At 32.1% G+C, this 23,497-nt stretch overlaps 1 protein-coding gene across 1 annotated transcript in view; it reads right to left on the reverse strand.

Moving 5' to 3' along the window:
• LOC123704981 (proton-coupled amino acid transporter-like protein CG1139) overlaps positions 1-17,591 on the reverse strand; it is a 55,265-nt gene extending 37,674 nt beyond the window's left edge. Inside the window, exon 1 of the mRNA XM_045653509.1 lies at positions 17,451-17,591. Within this exon, the coding sequence (XP_045509465.1) occupies positions 17,451-17,516 (66 nt within the window). The 5' untranslated portion in view covers positions 17,517-17,591. The remainder of the gene's footprint in view (positions 1-17,450) is intronic.
• Between the last annotated feature and the right edge of the window lie 5,906 nt (positions 17,592-23,497).

Here is a 23,497-nt window from a genome sequence, read left to right on the forward strand (position 1 = left end):
GTTTCTTGCCGGTTCTTCTCCATAGCTACTGCTTTCCGAATCGGTGGTAAATGTTAATACTGTTATGACGATTCAAAAGTGCTTTTAGAAGAAGTCTAATTGAATAAATAAATGTTTGAGATGAAGATAATCCCCCAAATGATACCGATGAAGCCGCCCAAACACCAGAAAATGAGTCTTCTTCCATTCGTCCAATGAGTATGAGTCACGTCAGTACAGAATCGTCACTATGTATGTCATCTTCAGTTGTTGGCAGACCATTTCGGGGACGCACATGACGTGGACCAATCATTAGAGGAGGCTGAACAAGAGGATGGATTAGAAATAAGACCTAGGGGTGGACGTGACAATATAAATACACCGCCGCGCCGGTGCAAAATACTTGAACTGGTTATTTCTCACCCTTAAAAATACCTATCTTTGAACCAAGTTACAAAAAATAGATACAGAACAATAGATAGAATAATAAATATTAGGTTTCAAGTTTAAAAATATATAATAACTAAAAAAACATGTAGTTTTTCTTCATTTTCATAAACTTATTACACTTGGAACTGGGACCCCCTGTAATATATAAATGACATAAAGAAAATCCAAGTTTTCCACAAAAGATTTTTTTTTCCATTTTTTTTAATATCTATAATTGCATTAGAACAGATACAGCTACTTTTTATTAAAAAAGAAAGAAAAAAAAATCCTGGGTCTCAGGAGGTTAAAGCGTTTAATTCCATATCCTTGACCACTTAAGATGACAAAGGTGTGGTAAATTAATAATTAGGATTGCAATCGTCAAAGGAACGTTAATCTTCAGTTACTACACTGCACGACCTTAGATCTCATCTCAGGTTTGATTAAATTTCCGCGATGCAATTTTGATACAGTTCGCACGGAATGCTCGCATTCTTATATTAGCTACAAGCCGCTTGCACTGACGTACAAAGTGTAGTATGTATATATTAATTGAAGCCAGGTTATCCCTGTATTCTTTGCCAGCGTGGAAATTCCTATGACAGTGAGATGTTCTGCGCGAGAGACATACAAACAAACAAACACACTTTCGCATTTAAAATATTAATTAGGACATCAGTTGTCATATCAAATTTTGAAAAACATTGTACATACAGACATCTAAACATACATTCACGTGTATCTTTCTACTGACTGATAGACTGATTTGTAATCTCCAAGGCGTATAAAAAGTTTTTAAAGATATGTATTTAGAATCGGTTACAAATTAATTACGTGTAAAAGTAACAAGCATTTGCGAACGTGTGATTTTTGAATTAAATAAACGAGTTTCAAATACATAGCTCGCGAACGTTTTTTTGTTAGGGTTCCGTAGCCAAAATGGCAAAAACGGAACCCTTATAGTTTCGTCATGTCCGTCTGTCCGTCTGTCCGTCTGTCCGTCTGTCACAGCCGATTTACTCGGAAACTATAAGTACTACAGTGATGAAATTTGATGGGAATATGTGTTGTATGAACCGCTAGCAAAATATGACACTAAATAGTAAAAAAAAGAATTGGGGGTGGGGCCCCCCATACATGTAACTGAGGGATGAAATTTTTTTTTTCGATGTACATACCCGTGTGGGGTATCAATGGAAAGGTCTTTTAAAATGATATAAAGTTTTCTAAAAAACATTTTTCTTAAAGTGAACGGTTTTTGAGATATCAGCTCTCAAAGTCGTAAAAAGTATGTCCCCCCCCCTCTATTTTTATAACTACGGGGTATAAAATTCTAAAAAAAATAGAGGTGATGCATGCTAATTAACTCTTTCAACGATTTTTGGTTTGATCAAAGTATCTCTTATAGTTTTTGAGATAGGTTGATTTAACTGTAATTTATTATATTTGCTGCTACGGAACCCTTTGTGCGCGAGCCCGACTCGCACTTGGCCGGTTTTTTTTGAACCTCCTGTTGACAGTAATTTTTTGTTTAAGTTTTGGGGTTGTTACTCCAACTTGTAACTCTAGTAATATTCATTAATGTCTAATGACGTATTTATTAGAGTACCTACGACACGTAAAAAGTAATATGGATTTATTTGTGGTCGTACGTCATATTAATAATGACTATTTATTTAATTGTTACACGCGACCGCATGTTACATTACGTAATGTTTTATAAATTCTGCTGCAAGTAAATTTAAAATATTATGTATAAGGAAAATTCCGAATAAAAGGGAAATAACCACAAAGCAGGTCACTTACCTATAAGTGCTTAAATAATTGGAATAACTTGTAAGCGAGTTGAGTTTACTATCTATTTATTTACATGTTTATTTACTTATAAAACTTCTGTAATATGATCTGTCTGAGATAATGTCTTCGCTTAGCTTTTTCATAGACAAAATTAAAAACGTTCACACATCTGTAAGCCACGTAGGAATATTACTTTCAATGCTATATTATATATATTTTTTGAAGAAATAAAGGTATTAATACGCTAAAAGTAAGGTATATCACCGTTTTTGTAAGAAAATAATTTAACCGACAAAATATTATCGCACAAATTATGCTCGCCACTCAACAACATACATTATACCAAATATAGTGATGGACCAGTCGGCAGTCACATAACAGTTATTTATCGATAAATTCAACATTGGGAAGATTATTATGTGAAATATAATATTATGAGTAAAACTCTGACCTGTATACCAAATAAAACTGGTTAAAACAGTAAATAAAAATTAACAAAGCTTTGGTACAAAATAAATAATTTGTTACATGACAATAAATAAAAAAATCATGTTTGAATTGACATGTATTGTCCTAATAATCATAATTATTTATTGATGGTTAGTCGATTTATTCGGAAGGCGTTCCCATCAAGAGTTTAACGGACCCATAAACATTCGACCACCTGGCAACTTTAATAGAGTTAAGAGTTTATACGCTATAGCTAGTACAAAAGTACATGTAGTATTTTCAATTAACATTTTTTGTAGTCATTATGCATTGGAAAAACCAAAACCCATCGTTTAGGTATATAAAATTTTCATTTTTCAAATGTAGGTTTAGGTATGTTCATTGAATGAAAAAAAAGCACAATATTTTTTACATTAGGTACTAAACAGACGACATCCGTAGCAATTTGCTATTGAATTGTGTTTAAACGCATTAAAACAAAACACGTGTGACAATCGATTAAAATGTCATTAGCGAAGCAATGAGGATCTTGGCATTTGTGGGAAAACCGGATTCTCTCCCTTTCCGCTTGCCGTCCGCAAGGTTCCGTTTATGTCCGTATGAGCCTAGTTCAAGGCTTTCACAACACCTAGTTTGTTTTACAAAAAAGTGTTTGTCTTGGTATGGAGATGTAGAAAAAATGTGGGAATTTTTTATTTCAATAAGTAAGTACTTATTTCAAAATGTGACACGTTTTTTTTTAATTTCAAGGACATTAATTTGTACTCGTAGTTTTGTGGATTTTTGTTGTGTGTTAGCTTTCAATGACTGTTTTTATGTTTGTATGACATATTCCAATAAAAATAAACTAATTAAGCAAACATTTTAAAATATGGTTTCAAAAATAATTAGGTAAAAGTACCTAATTATAGGTATAGTATTCGTTATCTATTCAAATTTCCTTAGTGACAACGCAGAGGATGTAATTTTCAAAGACTTGAAGCATTATATAGTGTTAGTGTGTATAAACTTATAGTGTATCATTATGAAAATATTTACATCGTGTACTTGTGTACTGAATACACCAGTAATTGTGCAATGGACGCGGAACAAGAGTGGGTGTCCTTCATTAAACCTCGGCACTGATCGGCTTTGTTTTGATCGACTAGACCGCAATTATAGTTAATTGAGATTCAATAATATTGTACATAAATGCACATATAGTAGTGTAGTCTTTTGATAAGTTTTCCATGAAAATTCTAATTTATTTAACTGCAGAACTATTTTACGAGGGTTGTTCCCACTAATAATGTATTTTTCTTTTAATCTATTAAACACTTACCTATAATCTTTTAAGTACTCGTAGTATTTTCTGCATTTTAAAATTTAATATTTTTATTATTGCTTTTTTACTATAAAAATCTTGTAATTAAAATACCTTCGGAGTCCGAGCCTTACTTCGTGTTCAAGATCACTTTATGTTAAGTCCTATTTCTTCCTCAATAATAAATCATGTTCCGAGGATTTTTTGCCTTTTCTTCATAAAACGACGTTGATAGACAGTAGCAGATTAAACTATTGATGATGCTTTTTGCCAAATTATCGAAATTCAAAGACCATCAAAATATAAATGTTTGATAAAAAACAAAACTGACCAAAACTCGAACTTTTCAATAGCTGACTTTAGATCTCGGAAATTAAAAACCTCCGAATAGAGATCAAAATTACAAAAAACCTACCCGCTCAGAAATATATTATTCTCCTATGTCCGTGTCCGACGCAATTAAATTCATAATAATAAACACCAATTGAATAAAATATAAAGAAACAGCGGCGCAAACATTACTTCGCGTGCTAATCACTGAAGGTCACTGTTGAATGAACCACATTGTTTTAACCCATATTTCCATATAAATCAAACTCAATCAATGCATTGCATTAAAAACGCTTGTAATTGTGGCTGACAACTGACAAAATTCATTTATATTATAAAAATCATATTGCTGCAGAAAACAGAGGAAACATTTATTCTCAATGATTGTCTTAACGATAATAATTACAAATTTTTGAAATAATTAATTCAAAACTGTATCTACATAAAATACTTAGTAGGTACGTAGTTATTCCAAAACTTATTCACTAATTTCATAGTTATTTATGCTCATCGAGATATAAAAATCCAGATTTCAAACAAAACTTGTCTGAAATACTCCTTTTCAATACATAAAACGTTATTCTTTCAAGAAAACAATTCAAGCAGCTCGTTAATTAAATATAAACGAGGATTTTGTACGCGCATCCTAATTAATGTTACCTCGATACACGTGACTTGTGAAATTTTTAAGTGTGGTAACTACTCACTACGTTTCAGTTCAGAAATATCGTATTCTTATATATAATATACCTATATGATGTTATATTGTAGGTATTTAATCTTTCTATTGATGTAACTAGTATAATACTATAATATGTATAGTGATTTTTTTTACTTCAGTCCATACCTACCTTTATTTATATGAAAAGAAAAATGGTGATCATAACACTATAGAACATCCCAAATATATCATACAACATTTTTCGCGAAACAGTCGACAAATCGACAACCCTTCGTGCAACAATCAGACTGCCTCTGTGGGCCTTGTTCGCAGATCTGTTTTAGTAATTTTAAAACTTCGCTCTTGAGAAGCTTTTGCTTATGAAATACTTCTTACATTCACAATTATTTGTTGTACCCATCTTCATATTAAATGGAATAGAGTTCCCATCTGCGTCAAACTGTTATCAACGTATGACGATCTAATCAAGCAGGAATGAGCTGCAGCGCCGTTGCATTAGGGGACGCCAATTAAACCCCGGCAAGGTCAAGATCAGAATATATTGTTAATGAAACTGTTATTGATCTTCGAACATTGCGTAACGATTGTGTGACGGAAATATTATAAATAATTATTTATTTCCCTTCAGGAATTTAAGTATAATTATTGGTAGGTATCTGCTGAGGATTTTATTTAAAAGGTACGCAATAGCGTGTTTGACGTCTATGTATTCCGAGTTCAAATCCTAATGAAGGCAAATTTAATTTTCTTAATGCAGTTCCATAGCAGTCAGCCGATATACATAACAAGAACGTAAAATTGTCTACCTATAAAATGTCCATATATGAAACAAAAGTAAAAAAAATATTTATAAGTATATAATTTGTATCTTCATGGAAGGTACCTAAAAGAAAAAAAAAATGTTATCGCATTGCATAATTCGCTTCGCAAATAAGTAATTCGCCATGCACATTCATTGAAAATATAACTTTTATGTACATATTTGTCCCATGTGAAGACACCGTTTATTCCACACACACCAATACTTCACAAAAAAAGAAAGAAAAAACAACCATTTATGGGAAAACCCATATCAACAGATGGAAATAGTTATTGCATAATTCTTAAATTTTGTAAATATGAAAAAGTATACCATGTATATATTATGTATCAAATGTATACTATGTATATATTATGTATCAAATGTTATATTATGTAGATACTTTTGAATTTTAATTGATAGTATGAACGGAAAATAAATAATGAACGTAAATCCATTAATGAAAACAATTTCCTCGAAGAGCAGTTAACAATTGACTCGCTTTTTATTAATAACTTGATAATAAAAAGCATGTGTAATATAGGTAATAATCTTTAATTCCGGCAAAAATTCACAAATAAATAAATAAAAAATACTGCCATTGGAGTTTTTAATTGATTCCTGCATTCGTTATTTCTAAAATCATCAAATTATTTAAATAAATTACAGAAACACTTAAACCTGTTACCTACATAAACAATAATTTCAGATAAATATACCTAATATGTATGGACTTAGTGATCTCTCAGTAGGAAATTAGATATATTTTGCAATTAATTTACTCGACATTAACATTTTAATTAAAAGTATTTTTTTTCTGTCCAGACAGAGAAAAATTACCCATTCAATAATTAAGAATTTAGAATAACATTCTAATACTAAAATACGTAACACGACGTGTCTATTATTGCATAATGCACGTTGCTCTATAGTCTATTGAATAATTTAGAGAACCCTGACATCGTTCACAGGACATCTAACTTGTCTAAATGACTCCTTGCTACTTGGTGGCCGGTCTGTCTGCCGTGAGCTGGTGTTATGACCTACTTTTAATATACTATATCAGTGGTTATCATCTAGATATTATCATTCCACGCTGTTTCACTCACGCACAAACCCACAAGAAAAGGCTTGCAGTCAATGAATTTCCAATATTTTGACCCATTTCTTTAATTATTTTCATTCCAAATTTTATCCTAAGTGTAGTCGGTAAAGCGGAACAATAGCTTAAAAAGCCTTCATCTCTAAAGACTAATAATAATTTTAAAAGCTTTTATTATTTGATATCTACTTATTATGGAAAAAGTTATGCTTTCAAATATTACGAGAGAGTAACCAGTATGTTAATATTTCTAAAAATTGAAAAAAAAAAAAAAAAAGGCAAGAAAAGTCTCTGGACTATAATCCAGAGGTGGCGCGAACACCCTGTGATGACGGGTGCCATAAAAAAAAAAAAAAAAATATTACGAGAGGCTATATAGGAGGCTAGATACGATATTTTATAGAAAATATTTGTTCAAAATAATTTTTAACATAGTAATGGAAGTTGTAAACGTCCGGTCCTTAATAATGTAATTTAAACTAGATTACAAAGTTTAGTTCAGTATTTCATAAGTAAGAGAGAAACTTGAACTAACTAGGTGATAGTTAGTTCAAGTCAATATTTATTAGACTAGAGATCTTCGAATTCGTATTTTTGACATTTCGACTAGACTAGAGAAAAATAATGATTAATGAATAGAAAGGATTGTTATCAACATCCTTGTGGGGGCCGTTACCCTTGGCTTTATCAGGACAACTTGTAGACCTACTTTTAATTATTTAGCTAAATATCTCAAGTGTTTATTCTATAGATATCTATGCATCATCACGTACTTCGAAATTCTCGATACATCATTCAAAAACCGCCCTGTTATTTATCGGAATCTGCTGAATACGGACACAATATTCTTAGGAAAATAAAAGAATTATTTATTAAAAGCGAAAAACTAAGGAACCTTTTCTCTTTGTCGTAATAATAATAAGCTACATTAATTAACATTTATCGAGAGTGTGCGTTGATTTAATAATATTAAGTTTTAGGTGGTAATTTATTGTTTTCAGTGTCTCACAGAGACACAGATACTAAAAAATAATACATTCAGAATCGAATACACGTCCTCATTCACAATAGCCAGGGTCAGTAACCACTGCGCTAACCGGGCCGATCATTCAAAAACCTGCCTTATAGTATTTAATGTCGTCTACCTTCTAACATATTTTAAAAACGCGTCATTGTTTTCATACTCGTGTACTCGTATTCTCAAATTTGTTTGTCAAATGAATAACCTCACAACAATACTGGGAAGCTGTTTGTCATTAAAATCATCGACCGTTTATCTCGAGCAAACAATTTTGAACATTTTACAGTAGGTACAATATTATAATCCATTGTGTTTGCAGATTAAAAGGCAATTGGATTCGTATCAAAATAAGTTATTTACAACGATTTTCACGATTAAGCGATTTGTAGTGGTTATTATTTTTTTAATGTAAATATAACAATTGCGTTTATGTAATATTATTGGTGCGAACAGGTAAACATTATGACGCAGGAAAAATCATGACGCCTACCAAGGCATTGGCATGTCTGTAAGCGTTTGATAGTATGTGATATATCCCATACCGAGATTAAGTTTAATATTTGGGTTTAATGGTATTCAAATACTTTATAAATATACATTTTTAAAGAATAGAAAAAATTCGACTTCGAGGCTGGATTCGAATCCACATCTTGCCGCCGTTCCAGGGCGATGCGACGCCTGAGCAATAGTATTTATTCTACTCTGTCAGTTTTTAACTGAAATAAACCATTTCGATTCTTCTGGTTGTATCATTGCAAATTATAATATTACACAACTATGTAACCAACTCTTAGAGCCAAAGGATTCCATAGATAAAATAAATCGTTAAAAATGTTAATGACTATCATTTAATCAATTGTAATTTATACACTACGCGTCACGAAATCTCGTCGGCCATGACACGCCGTGATTGAGTGCATCTATCAAGAAATTATGTCACTCTAAGACCCGATTTCACCAATATTTTCTAAATCAGAGATTTATTAATCGAGCTTCAAAATAAACATGTATTTTAACATCGTTGTCAACTCTTCAGGTCCCAAGAAGGAAATCTAACAGCCGTTTATCAAATCGACCTTTAACTGAGCGACTCACGAATCATTCATTCGTATTTTAAACCGCCCGAAACAAAATGTCATAGTTGACAATGCCATAGTTTCGCACATTAGGGCTATTTGTTCTAGTTGTATAATAGCTGTCATGTTTGGTAATTCGACTAAATCGAGATGTTCTGATACAGTATAAAATTTAATAATCATGTAGAAACTTTTACGTTTACTGGTTTATATGTCAAACGATTTGGTCGTTACCATGGTTACAAATGTTTGATGTTATTTGGAGATTGTTTTGTTGTGATTTTTCTTGTGTTATTTTAATTTTATTTTGAGTTGAATAAATACAATAATGTTGAAGAAAAATCGCGGTTCAATTTCATTTTGTAGAAGGTAAACTGGATCTGGTTGAAATTACGAAAAAAAATTCGGAGTCCGAAGGAAAGTGGAGAGATATCTCATACTAGAAGAGCAATTAACAAGAAAAATAAAGACAAAGATAAAAGAAAGCAGTAAATTAATAGTAAATTCTTGTTCGTAATAACCTAGTATCTAGTTGTTATAACCAATTTATGGAATGATGTTGATAGGTACAATCTAAGGGTACAATAAAAATGTTTTATAAAAACACAAGTTTTATTTATTTAGGTAACTAACATGAAAAATTACATATTTCTATAACTATGTCACATTTAAATTAAATTAGGATCATCATCATCGTCAGCCCATATACGTTCTCACTGCTGGGACATGGGATTGGTAGTGCTAACTTAAACTTAAACACGGTAAGGGATCAGGTCATTATCCACCACGCTATCTTATGATATGTCGGTTTCCTCACAATGTTTTTCACCACTGAGCCATCACTGCACTGCACTACAATAAGCAGTTGGTCTGTAGGTGAAACTGATTGATTCCTAAAACAGAATTTAAAATTAAGATAAGTACTTAGGTACATTTCATAATCATGAGGAGGCCTGAGCCTTACCTGAGTAGTGGTGAAGTTTACATTTGAAGTACCTATATTGGTATTCAATACTAGATTTGACATGACTCACAGGATTATTATGGTTTAATTGAAAATAATACAGTATGTAGGAAGGAACCTTTTATGCACATAAATATAAATATTACCTCACGAGATAGTTTTACTTACAGATCCGACGGTTATTCGAGTTTATCTTCAATTAATTGCAATACTTCCAAAACCGATTGTTTTGATAAACGAAATCTTGTACTAAAATCAACATCATCATATTCTACGAAACAATGACGACCTCTTTATAAATTCTGGGCCGTCGCGTTCGCACTATATAATCCAAATTATACAAATCATCCAACACATCTTCATTTTCAAAAATAAAATAGTATGCAGAGTCCATCTTGACAGCAAGAAAACATCAAATCATTTTTTCTAATCGCTTGTTAAAAATTTAAAGAGCCTCTGTGCCAGTAATTAAATATGATGCCGTGTTAAGGAAACTAAACCTCGATTAGGTCATGGTGGGACACTCTCTTACATTGATGTCCCGTTAAAAGAGTTAACAACGTGTTAAACTAACTAACAGAGCTTGGTGAAACTGGGCCTAAACATAAGGATTGGAATGTTAATTAAGGCCGTTTACTACTACTACTTCTACTTCTTCTTCTTCTACTACTACTACTTGTTCTACTTTATTTGAAATAAAATTATACGATTAAATAATATAATTAAAATTGTCTTATTTACAGAAGGATTAGTTTTATCTGTACACTATAAGTCTGTGTGAAATATCCAAGGAAATATCAAATAATTAACATTTGCGATAATTGAATCAACCTGAAAATTGAACCCCGGGTAAATTATTCTACATGCCTGTGATCGCTAGATCGACAAAAATCCATGCACAGATATATTTTTATAAAAATTACTATTATACAAACAATTACCCAAGTATATTTTAATAGTTCATAATCTAGCGTATTTAACTATACATAATATAAACCCAGCTCTGAAGGAAGGAGTCAGGGCGGGAGACTCAGTAGGAGTTATGTCATATAAAAATATTAGAAAGCATAAAAATACTATGTCGACCATTGAGATATACATAATATGGAGACGACACCGCCTACATCACTTATGTTCCGCTCACCATAAGCCATATGGCTTAACTGCACGCTCATTTTTTATTTGTTTTAAAGTGAAACGCATCAAATATGCCTTGTGTGTTACGATATTGCACAAATAATACAAATAATACGGAAAAGTGCAAAGGAATAACTTTTCATCGGTAGGTAAGTACCTAACTAGATAATAATTTTTAAAAATTAGTTAGAGCAAAAAAATGGCGCACAGATTTTGTTCGTGGTGTCTCCTCCATACGTAGTAATATTATCTCAATGATATCGACAGATGATTTTACTCGTTAATTCCATAAATACACATTACTAAAATAAGTAAAATATGCAATAACGATTTACAGTGCACAGGGCGGCGCTAAATCATTGCAATGATCAGCCGTTATTCGATAAACTAGCAACAGTATCAACTAGTATCAGATTACACTGCGTTATATTTTTCTTACAATTGTTTTCATATGATCTTTTGCTTTCTCATTACAATAACATGTTATCCTATATAACTACGTATATATTTACAAAAAATATTTTACCTACTTATAATATTGATAAGTATAGATATAAGTATATAGATAATAGATATCGTTTGCGTTATATTGAAAGAACCGATAGACAGCAATTGCCGCTTATGTGCCTGCAAAGATGAAACTGCACAGCATATCATATCAGGGTGTTAAAAGTTGGCGGGAACCTATATTATGTGAAGCGACATAATAATCTCGTTCTATACGTCTATTGGTGCTTAGCTATAAAAACAAACTGGCAGATTCAAACCTCTGGTTTAAAGAAACACTTGTACAACAACAAGTAAAAGAAAATGATATCGCTAAAATTCTTTGGGAAATGCCTGTTCAAACTGATGTCACAATCAGACACAATAGACAAGACTTAATTTAAATAGATAAAATTAACAACAAAACATATTTGATAGATATAACAGTTCCTATAGACTACATATGTGACTACATAGGTCCGAAAGAGATAGAAAATATCAACTACTCATGACTGAATAGTAAGCCGTTTGTGGAAAACTCAAACAACGGTCATTCCGATTGGCATAGGAGCCACAGGGGTAGTAGCAAAAAAATTATAAAATGACATCAGCATTCTTCAAAAACAAGCAGCCATACATTCATCAATCATATTATTAGGTAAAGTACTTGGCGATAACGTATTTATAAACACAGCAGTAAATCATAACACACAAAGTATAGGACTCAACACATACATCTCAACTAATGAACATACAACACACATCACAAACAGACGAACCAGACAATCGATTAGAGCCTCATCAAATATCAACAGACGAACAAACAATAAATATACCACCAGATTCAATTTCGACAGTTCATGCACCATAGTTCAGGATACATCGCCCATTTTTGCAAGTGACTACTATCAAGCTGATTTTCCGTTTGTAGCTTTATTTTGATGAGACACCGAATAATTTCGTGTACGAAACTCTCGATTGTGGTAGCTAACAGAGATAACAAGGATAATTTTTTTTGATTTGATGGTTCTCAAATATTTATTACGCAATTTGTAGGACAATATGTCTGTTGAATTATATAAACATTAACTAAGTGAAAACAAAAAAATCAGCTTGTTAGTAATCATTTATGATGACCTCGTTATCGATACACTTTGGAAAGGGGGACTCTTTGAACAAACCATAGATTTTGTAGGACAAATATTTTTTCGAATAATTTAGGTAATTATCTTGAGATTGAACAAAAAAAAATCATTCAGTTAGTTATAAATATTTGAGAACCATCAAATCAAAATTTTTTATCCTTGTTATCTCTGTTAGCTACCACTTGGCTTGATAGTAGTCACTTGCAAAAATGGGCGATGTATCCTGAACTACCAAGGAATCAAGAACAGAACAAAAGGCGAAGAAGAAGGTTGAACGAATAGTACTATATTACATGAAAATAATGATTTAATTATGGGGATTCTAAATACTTTTATTCTCGTGGGATACGAGACGGAGTATTCAAAAGGTACCGACAACATGTCGTGAAAGTGGGCATCCACAAAGAAAATGATATCGTTTGAAGTCAGATTCTCTTTACATAAAATATACATAACGCACTTATTAGTAATATCAGGTTAGTACCTACTACCTACGTACAATTAAATTTAATTCTTCCTTATTTTGTTTTTATTTATATAATTGTAAATGCAAAGTAAGGATGAAATTTGAAATACCTTTCCATTTTAACACGTCGTTATAATATTAAGGTATAATTATTTTGTAAATGTTTATTTGAATCCGATTTTAATCAAATTATGAACAATGGAAACTCGGTAATATTTGTAGTGTTTTCTATGTGATATATGTCTTCTTTCTTGTCTACATTAAGTTATCTTAAAGAATAAAGTTATCTTAAAGAAGTATCCCTTTAACATTGTTTGATTAATTGATTGATCGTTTATTGTCCTTAAAGTTGCTGATCGTAGCCTGGGAAATATAATACGTCATAGAACTATTTCAGAGTGAGGCAAATACAAGAATATAAGGGAATTTTTTTAATTAATATTAGCTATAATCGTATTTATCCAGCTCACTTAATTATTTCAACTTCCCGCGTGGGTTTTTTACGAGATCGCTTTGACGTTTGCACTGTTAGGAATTTCTATTAGGTTACTAAACTATGTACTATAAAATTAAACGGTTTAAATGTGGTATTGGTATCAATAATTATATTCTCAGACTTATAAAATATACCTACTTTATTGGAGGTATTTTTTATTATAAAAACTGTGCCAAGAGCACTTTATATAATTATACTCTTACTAATTATTAAATATAAAAAATTTACATGCAGTAACGTTAAAATGTAAAAATAAAACAAAGTAACTTCATGTACATGTAACCTATAAAACCGAAACAAATGTTATTGTAAAATTGATCAGAAGCAATTTACTGTATGTTTACTGTACTGTATCTACAGTATTCGTACATACAGGGTGTCCCAAAAAGTAGTGATGAACGGAAGCTGGGAGGTAGAGGACCTAGAGGGCTATCCGAATCACCCCCATGTATGTTATGCGATTTTTCGTATTTTCGGAGTTATGACGTTTTTTTCAATTTTTCACCTATCGCCGAGTACGATGATATTTTCACTCATGGTGACGTCAATTATTGCGCTAAATGCTTGATTTTTTATTGTTTGCTAAGCTGAAAGATAGGCCAATTCAGTATGGTAACATTTACTATCGTTAGATGTTTGAATGGAATAAAAAAAAAAGAATTAAATGCCAAGAAAGATAAAATTATCCAGTATGTTCACAACTTCAAGGGCCCGTAAAAAAATAAAATCACAAAAAAAAAGGTTTTCCGTTTTGCTTTTAAAAACTTGCTCTATCTATCCGGTAGCTACCCTGAAAATTTCATTTTATTATTCAGAAAGCTTCAATCGAAAAATTGAAATCTAAATGTGGTAAGTGCAAAAATTGAATTAACATGATGAATAATAAAAACAAATTAAAACCTATAACAAGGTGTTAAAATACCAGAAATTTTTAAAATGACCCCCCTGTTGCTTAATGCAAGCGCGACATCACCGTAAAAAGTTGTCTTTTAAATTTCTGAATGCCTTTTATCATTTTTTATGGTTTCTTTTGCTACTATGAATTTCCGGGTTATTTCGTCCAAATTGTGGCTGTCTCTCGTCTTTGTAGTATCCCCACGGAAAAAATCAATAGGCATTCAAACATTTAAAAGACAACTTTTTATGGTGATGTCGCACTTACATTGAGCAACAGCGGGGTTATTTTAAAAATTTCTGGTAATTAAACACCTATTTATTGGTTTTAATGATCATCACGTTAATAAAAATTTTGCACTTACCACACTTAGATTACAATTTTTCGATTGAAGCCTTCTGAATAATAAAATGAAATTTTTAGGGAAGCTACCTGATAGAGCAAGTTTTTAAAAGCCAAATGGAAAACTTTTTTTATGTGATTTTATTTTTTTATGGGCCCTTGAAGTTGTAGACATACTGAGTAATTTTACCTTTCTTGGCATTTAATTCTTTTTTTTACTCCATTCGAAGATCTAACGATAGTAAATTTTACCATACTGAATTGGCCTACCTTTATGCTTAGCACACAAAAAAAATCAAGCATCTAGCGCAATAATTGACGTCACCATGAGTGAAAATATCATCGTACTCGGCGATAGGCGAAAAATTGAAAAAAACGTCATAACTCCGAAAATACGAAAAATCGCATAACATATATGGGGGTGATTCGGATAGCCCTCTAGGTCCTCTACCTCCCAGCTTCCGTTCATCACTACTTTTTGGGACACCCTGTATATTGTTTCTATTTCAATAAAGATTGATGTTGGCAAATATGAAAGACTTACGCATATCTCCCATATTTGTTTCGTATCAAATCAAATCAAATATGTTTATTTGCTTGTTCATACAGACACAGAATAATAACTATACCAGTACAGATTGAATTCGTGTAAAATCAACAATATCGTACTGAGTTATAGGTAATAAGAGGTCATGGTACTCGTAATTTTCATCGCATACCTATTGAGGCTAAGCCTCCGCTAGACTACTAACAAAATCTTATTATCGCTACGGATCATAAAATTACCTATAGATTATTTAATAAATCAACATATATCTCTTGGTATCGTATGAAATATAATTAGTTTCGCGGAGGTATAGTGTAAATATTTTTTTCAGTTTTTCACCGGATATTTAGAGAACATCGTGGTCATACAGTAAAGGGTCAAATTTTACTGCACTGTAAGGAAAATAGGAGTTTTATAATTTTAATGAAAAACGTTTGTTTATTTCAATTTAGATTTAAAATAATGCCATTAAAATAAATAATGCAGCTTTGACATAACAAATACACCATTTATTTGTCTCAATTTATCCATTTCAGCCGAGGTTTTTGTTTAAATAGTTTATAACTGAATGCATTAACTATGAAGATGTTTGTAAAGTATAGGTATAATTAAAAAAGAAAGATATCATCCAATAAAAAAGATTAATTCATTATATTTTTAAAAAATTATAATCCATTCAATACCTATTTGCATGAAGTAGCACCTTGTTTATCTTATATTCTATACTTTAGATCTGGACTTTCTGAGTTGTAGCATAATATCCTTCTAATTCAGTTGGATAGGTATATGACATATTATAGTTATATATTTAACTGAAACCTGGAAAGTAAATAAAGACGTAATTTTTTTTTACTTTTATCAAAATTAAGTAGTTATATCATACTTTGTAACAGTTGATCCGGTTTAGGTGTAAAGAGGTTTCTTTGGAAACTATTCCAATGGAAGATTAGTCACACAATAATAATTGTGATCGAGTGCCGCGGAATGTCACATTATAGCGGCTTCTAGAAATTATTTCATCCAACATTCTCACATGCTTATAGGTATCTAATATCTATGTTACCTGTTTCCTTGACAAAACAAAAACTAGGGGAGTAGGTAGGTATATTATTTACATAAATCTTTGGTTTTTACGTGGTTTTATAGCGTTTAACTCTTTTTAAGTAATCTGCTTAATTTTGTCGACGTACAAATAATTATCAAAATGTTTACGATAATTATTCATGTTTTTTTTTTATTTCTTACGCTCTTTTATAGAAGCAGGTTAATTATTTCGTTCGTCATCCATTTTACCCACGTTCCGATTTACCCTCGCCTCATTATAAAAATTATAAATTCTAAATGCACTTGATATTTGCACTTTCCCAACGAAGCCAATAACCAATTATATTAACCGTTCAAATGTTACATTGAGAATAATTTCGTTCGTTTACTGTTTAGAGCGACCTTGATATGACTAAATTATTAGGAACGCAAAGAAAATTGTGAGCAGTATCACAAAAATAACATTTATTGAAAATATCACAGGAAAATATTAACTAACTATATATTTTGTAAAATCATACAATATAGGTATAGAGCAAATAAAAATTTAGATCTTAAAAGAGATAAGAGAATCACGTTAAACTTAATGACAAACTTACCCGAATGCAACTCATTAATTTTTATTTAAATTTTAATGGATCATCAAAAAGATCGTGAGAGCAACATCTATTTAGTATTTCAGTAGGTAATTATTTGCAAACGGAATGTAATCACGAGATATTGACATTGTATTTGGATGTATGGTTTATTTATGGCTGACCATGAGACCGTCCGCTCACCGATCGCTGCCGGATTTTCGGCTCGAAATACCATCGCTAACACTAGATATTCAAGAGACATTTACCTACTGTACGGATTTCGCAAAATCAAAAAATACGGAAAGAGTTCGTTAAAAGTACCGCAGCGAGGTGCGGTAAGAATTTCGCATGTAATAAATTAAAGGGGAATAATTTGGCTTACCTTTTTGTTTTGTCGGGCGGGCGTTAACCCCACTTGGGAGCCCATCTCTCCTAAGACGTTCGACATGTTGACGCACAAAACACACGCAATGCAAAAATTCGCGAGTACGAGATAACGCGGCGCGCACTTCGCGCGCTCCGGGACGAATGGCGAGGCGCGAGAGCTTGCGCAGTATTAATGGACCAGCGCGTGACGTCACTGCGCTTGCACCCCTAAACCTTCGCCGGATTCGCGATCCTTCATCCTTATCAATTTTCTTCTTGAGTATGTACAGATACTTTTATAATGCACATATTTAAATGGTAAACACTTGTACCTTTTAGATGTGAAGATTAATCGAGTGTAATAACAGTACTTAGCAAAGTGGAATTCGATTGATTTATATAAAAAGTGTGTCGAGGAAACAAGAAATTTGCTTAGTAGGTACCTAGATACCTATTTCACGAATAATAATTGGTAAATTCCTAAAATGTAGCAGGCTGCTTGGTCTCTTAAGTTTCCTTATCACGAAAAGCATTTGATTTTGGTGCGTAAAGTGAAAAAAAAAATATATATCTAATATATAAAAATCAATGCCACTTTTCGTTGTAATTCCATAACTCGAGAACGGCTGAACCGATTTCGATAATTCTTTTTTTATTATATTCCTTGAAGTACGAGGATGGTTCTTATGTAGAGAAAACGTAAACATGTACCACGGGCGAAGCCGGGGCGGACCGCTAGTATATTATATTATATATGCTAAAACTGGAAAATAAGCATATTCCCAATTTATAAGAAAAAATATATCGATAATATTTTTTTTTTTTCAAAAAAGTATCTACTTAGTGTTTTGCTATAAAAAATAAGTAAGTACCTACCTATACAGAATACAGATATTATAGTACAAGATCCAACTGCTGGATTCTGTAGTGATTGTTATTAGATAGGGAGGCGAAGAGGGGAATTTTCTGCAATACTCGAGCGTGGCAGTTTAAGATATGAGAGATACCTTAGACCTAATAGAACAACCTTGTTAACTATTTAGCTCTTTAAGTAGTGACGCGCGCCCAGGATAGACGATTAGATTAGTAAAAAAAAATCGATAGTCTGAAATACTCGAGCGCGTCAGATTAAAATATTGGGGGTTGATTTTAGTGTTTTAAGACTAAATTTAACTAATCTGACGATAAGTCCTTGACGCCGCCAAGTTATAGGGTCGCGAACTTGTAAAAAAAAAACGTTAATCCGGCATTCTCGAGCGCGATTGTTTTTATTTTTATTTTGAAGAATATAATCTAAAACTTACTAAAAATACAAAATCTGCCGGTTTCCGCGTGACCGGAAGTCTGGAGGAGCCATTTCGTCTTCCGAAAAACGCGTTGCGGTATATAAGTCGCGAACGATACATTTTACAAAAAAAAAAGTTTGAATAAACAAAAAAGGTAATTTTATTTTACACAAAAAAGGTCTCTTTACATTTTTGTCCAAAGTTATAACTTTTTGACTTGAAGCATCATAAAAACTCAAACTCCCGGTTTTTTGAGTATATCTCGAAAACTGAGGGTGTTAAGAAAAATTGATATGAAATAACGATGATTAAAAAAAAGAAACTCTCAAACCTTTTTCGGTCACATTAAGAGAACCCACCAACATTTTTGTCAGATTAAGAAAATATGCTTTCAGGAGACCGAGATAAACCTCCCCTATGAAAATCTGACGCGCTCGAGTATTTCAAAAGGACTTTTTTTTTCTGCATTTTCAAAAATTCATCGTAACTTATCGTCACGCCGAAATCGTCAGTTTTTTTAAGGGGAGCTTCCTTGGGGCCTACTTAACACCCCTTCCGAAAATCTGACGCGCTCGAGTAAATTTTTTTTTTTGTGCATTTTTGACGAATTAATATGCCTAGCCCCACCACGCAAACCGGCAGATTAGTATACCGTTGTTATCAGAGGCACTTGGGGCATACGTAGTATGAATATCTGACGCGCTCGAGAATGCCCAAGTAACTATTTTTTTTACATTTTTGAAAATCCGTACACGCCAAACCCACCGCTAAAATGGTTTTTACCATAGAAGCTTTTCTTTTCGAAATTATTTTATCTATCGATTTTGATAAGTCTCGACGGCGCCGTTTAATTACGCCATTTAGCTACCTCGCCTCCCTATCTATATTGTTTATAGGCATCTGTTTACTTTCTGTTTTTTTTTTCTTAATTCAAATGATTTTATAATAGGTATGCATCATTTTCTTTAAAATTGCCTACGTAAAATTCTACCTCTATATAAAATATACTTAACATGTTAATGTTACAAAGTAGCACCATCAAAATACAAATTAATAATTATCTATAATTATCTATACTTGCCGCCAATTTATTACAGGCAACTTTTCGCTAATATATTGCCTACTACCACAACATTCATTTTTAACCGACTTCAAAAAAAGGAGGAGGTTATCAATTCGGCCGGTATGTTTTTTTTTATGTATGTACACCGATTACTCCGAGGTTTCTGAACCGATTTACGTGATTCTTTTTTTGTTCGATGCGGGATGGTGTCGAATTGGTCCCATAAAAATTTTATTCGGATAGGCCCAGTATTTTTGTCTGTATTTGTAAATGTTGCAAGTGCGAGTTTGAAGTCGGTTGTTTTTAACGCAGTTATCACTTGTCAATTAATTTCAACATTAATATTACTACTGAATTTAGCAGTGGGTTCTTAGACTATGATGAGATGAATTTAGATGTAATATAATCGAATAGAGATACAATTTCAGGTGCATCGGACAGTGATCTGAAAAATATTGCACGTGTAAGTGTCGCATTGCATTTATTTGACCGCCTTAATTTCGCTCTCTTATTGATTAATAAGCAAATTACAAATCTTTTTAGGATTCCGTATCCAACGGGTATAAACGGAAAACCGACCCGTGCGTCTCAATGCCACATATAGGCTGTATCACAATGAAGCGTGATAGCTAGACAGTTGAAATTTTGATAGATGATAAAGATCAAAATTCTGTCTGTATCTGTTATAAAAACAATTAATGCTAAACACAAAAAAGAACATACAGGAATCTCCCATACACATACGTGATTGTTTTCCGTTTCTTTATAGATACGGAACTAGATGGCGATGCTACTTTGCTAATTGCTATTAGAAACAAACGGCACTTAGGCCATTTTATTTATAGTATTCCTAGGATTTCAGTGAGTTTCAGGGAAAATGTACATTTGCGATTTAGCAGCTTAAAGTGGGGTCCCAGAATGTCGGTCTAGGATATAAAAATAATTTAGTCCGAGAGCTAACAAATAAAAAAGATAACAACCGCGTTTACTAATTTCAGCAGCCATAATAATTTTTAGTACCTAGGTAACCTATATTTTTTTTTAAATTTAACCTGTTCTAACTTTTAAGTAATATTTAAGTATATTTAAGTTGTTTAGAAATTATTTATAGAAATTTAAAAAATTACAACCATATACTTAAAAAACTTGACGTAGGTAATTCTTTTCACGCATGCAAGGCATGTTTTTTTCCACATTCAAATTACAGTAAGATGATCCAATGAAAACTTTTGATGAGTAAGGAGCGCTTTACGAAGAACCAATTCCAAATTAGAATTACTATAATCAAATAATATTTATAATTAGGATTATACGCCTTTAAAATTACCACAATAATTGTCTATTTAGACCGCCGTAAGCAGACGACTAGTATACAATCTTCTGAATCATTACGAAAAAAAGAAAAACTTACAGACATACAGCAAGTCATTCTCATACCAATGTTGTAGTTTTTTTTAAATAGTTTTAGGTTTGGAGGAGAAAACTATACGAGACCTCGATTTTGCCTATTTTATCTAGATGTCAAAATAAAAATTTCCAAAACATGTCGTGCGTGGTATCAAATGAAAGAGCACATTGAGTAGATCACGAATATATTATAGCATACTATAACATTTCTTACACTTTCTCTAAGATTTTTTAGAAAATTTACGAAAATGCTCCATTTTTGAGTTAACTTTAAACCACTATAGATTGAAAACTCATGAATATATTTTTTAAATTCTTATTTTAAATAATTAAAAATAGTCCATTTTTTACGATTCAATAGTTCGATCAGTGAAATAGTTGCATGGGGGAGTGGGGGGAGAATTCAAAGATGGCGAGTATATTTTCAAGTTTCTGCCAGAAATAAAGGCCTATTATAAAAATATCGGTGTCAGGGCTTAGAATAATTATCTCTGCAATATGGCAGAACATTCTTGAATCAGCCTCTGTGTGATTAGATTTCAAATCGGTAACTTCAGTGAAAGTTGCGCCTTGCAATTTAAAACATTTTGTGGGGTCATCAAATCCACCACATACATATAGCTCACTTATATTATATTACGAACTATTGAATCGTAAACAATGGACTTTTGTTAATTATTATTTAAAATAATAATTAAAAAAATATATTCATGAGTTTTCAATCTATAGTGGTTTAAAGTTAACTCAAAAATGGAGCATTTTCGTAAATTTTCTAAAAAATCTTAGAGAAAGTATAAGAAATGTTATAGTATGCTATATATTCGTGATCTACTCAATAAGCTCTTTCATTTGATACCCCACACCACATGTTTTGGAAATTTTTATTTTTTTCTTTGTATGCCATATTTAATTACCGGGGTGGGGGGAGGAGGACCACAAAACTGGTTGGCAACATCTGTCTATAGGATGTCTGGGATCTATACAATATATATCAGAAGTCAGATTTAGGTCCGCTATTTTTGCAAACGAACATCTCCTTGGAGCCTGCTCCATATCACAGAACAGTGATATTATTATATAGAACATACTAGCTCACCGCCCGCGGCTTCGCCCGCTTTCTCTAAAACTATTTGAGATTTAAACTATCCTATCTCTCAAGTTGGATCGAACTGCACATGGTGTGTGAATTTTATTATAATCGGTTAAGTGGTTTAGGAGTCCATTGAGGACAAACATTGTGACACGAGATTTATATATATTAAGATTATTATTATTTTACGGTAAGACTGTTACCCGATACAGTGTTTTATTACAGAAATCATTTATTTTATACATTTCCTAGGATATCTTAGATGCATTAAATAATTTATTAAACAATATTTTATAAATTTCCTAAATGATATCGGAATTGTACACATTTCTTAGGATTTGTATACAATTCCTTGATTTCATACATTTCCGGTAATATATATAAAACGTACAAGGATGGTTTTTAAGTAGAGAAAACGTAAATATGTATCACGGGCGGGGCGGTGGCAAGCCGGGGCGGACCGCTAGTACACAATAAAATCTATACCGTGTATCATATAATATTATCTCAAAATCGTTTTAATGAAAAACATTTTAATTAAACAAATGGTTTATTTTTCCAAGATGGGAGGTAAATCTATATACATATAATAGGTGTATCTATCTGAAATTAGGTCATTAACTCTACACCAATGTTGACTTTATATAACAATTAAATCTAAATATGTTCGATACCTACTTCAAAATCTTTGTCTATTGCCATGAGACCTGTTATTTCCTATACAAGGATAGTCAGCAAATAATCATAGCTACTTAAGCTAAGATTGTTTACATATATATAGCGTACATAATATTATGTGCGGTGTCAAACCTACACTGATTTTTCCACAATAAACCATGTTACGTACCTATATTTAAAACGACTTCAATGCACATGCTTAGGTTGTGGCTCGTCGTCATTTGGAATTACAAGTGACCAATTAAGTGTGTAATTAGAGAATTGGAGAAACGTAATTACAAAGTGTCGTCTTTGCCCCGTTTGATAAAAAAAAATTTAGTTTTAACAGTAAGTATATTCATTAATTGTTATTTAATTATTTCTTAAGTATAATGGCACTTAAAAACAACTTGTTTGAGTTTGAGTTTGAAAAAATCGATCCAGTAGTTCCCACTCTTCATATGTAGAGTAGTCAATAGCTGCTCTCCGCGGTTTGAGGTTTCACCCTCCGCTCTGCTCCGCTCCCGTTGGTCTTAGCGTGATGATATAATATAGCTTTC

This window comes from Colias croceus, chromosome Z (assembly GCF_905220415.1).
Source record: "Colias croceus chromosome Z, ilColCroc2.1".
NCBI classification, from domain to species: domain Eukaryota; kingdom Metazoa; phylum Arthropoda; class Insecta; order Lepidoptera; family Pieridae; genus Colias; species Colias croceus.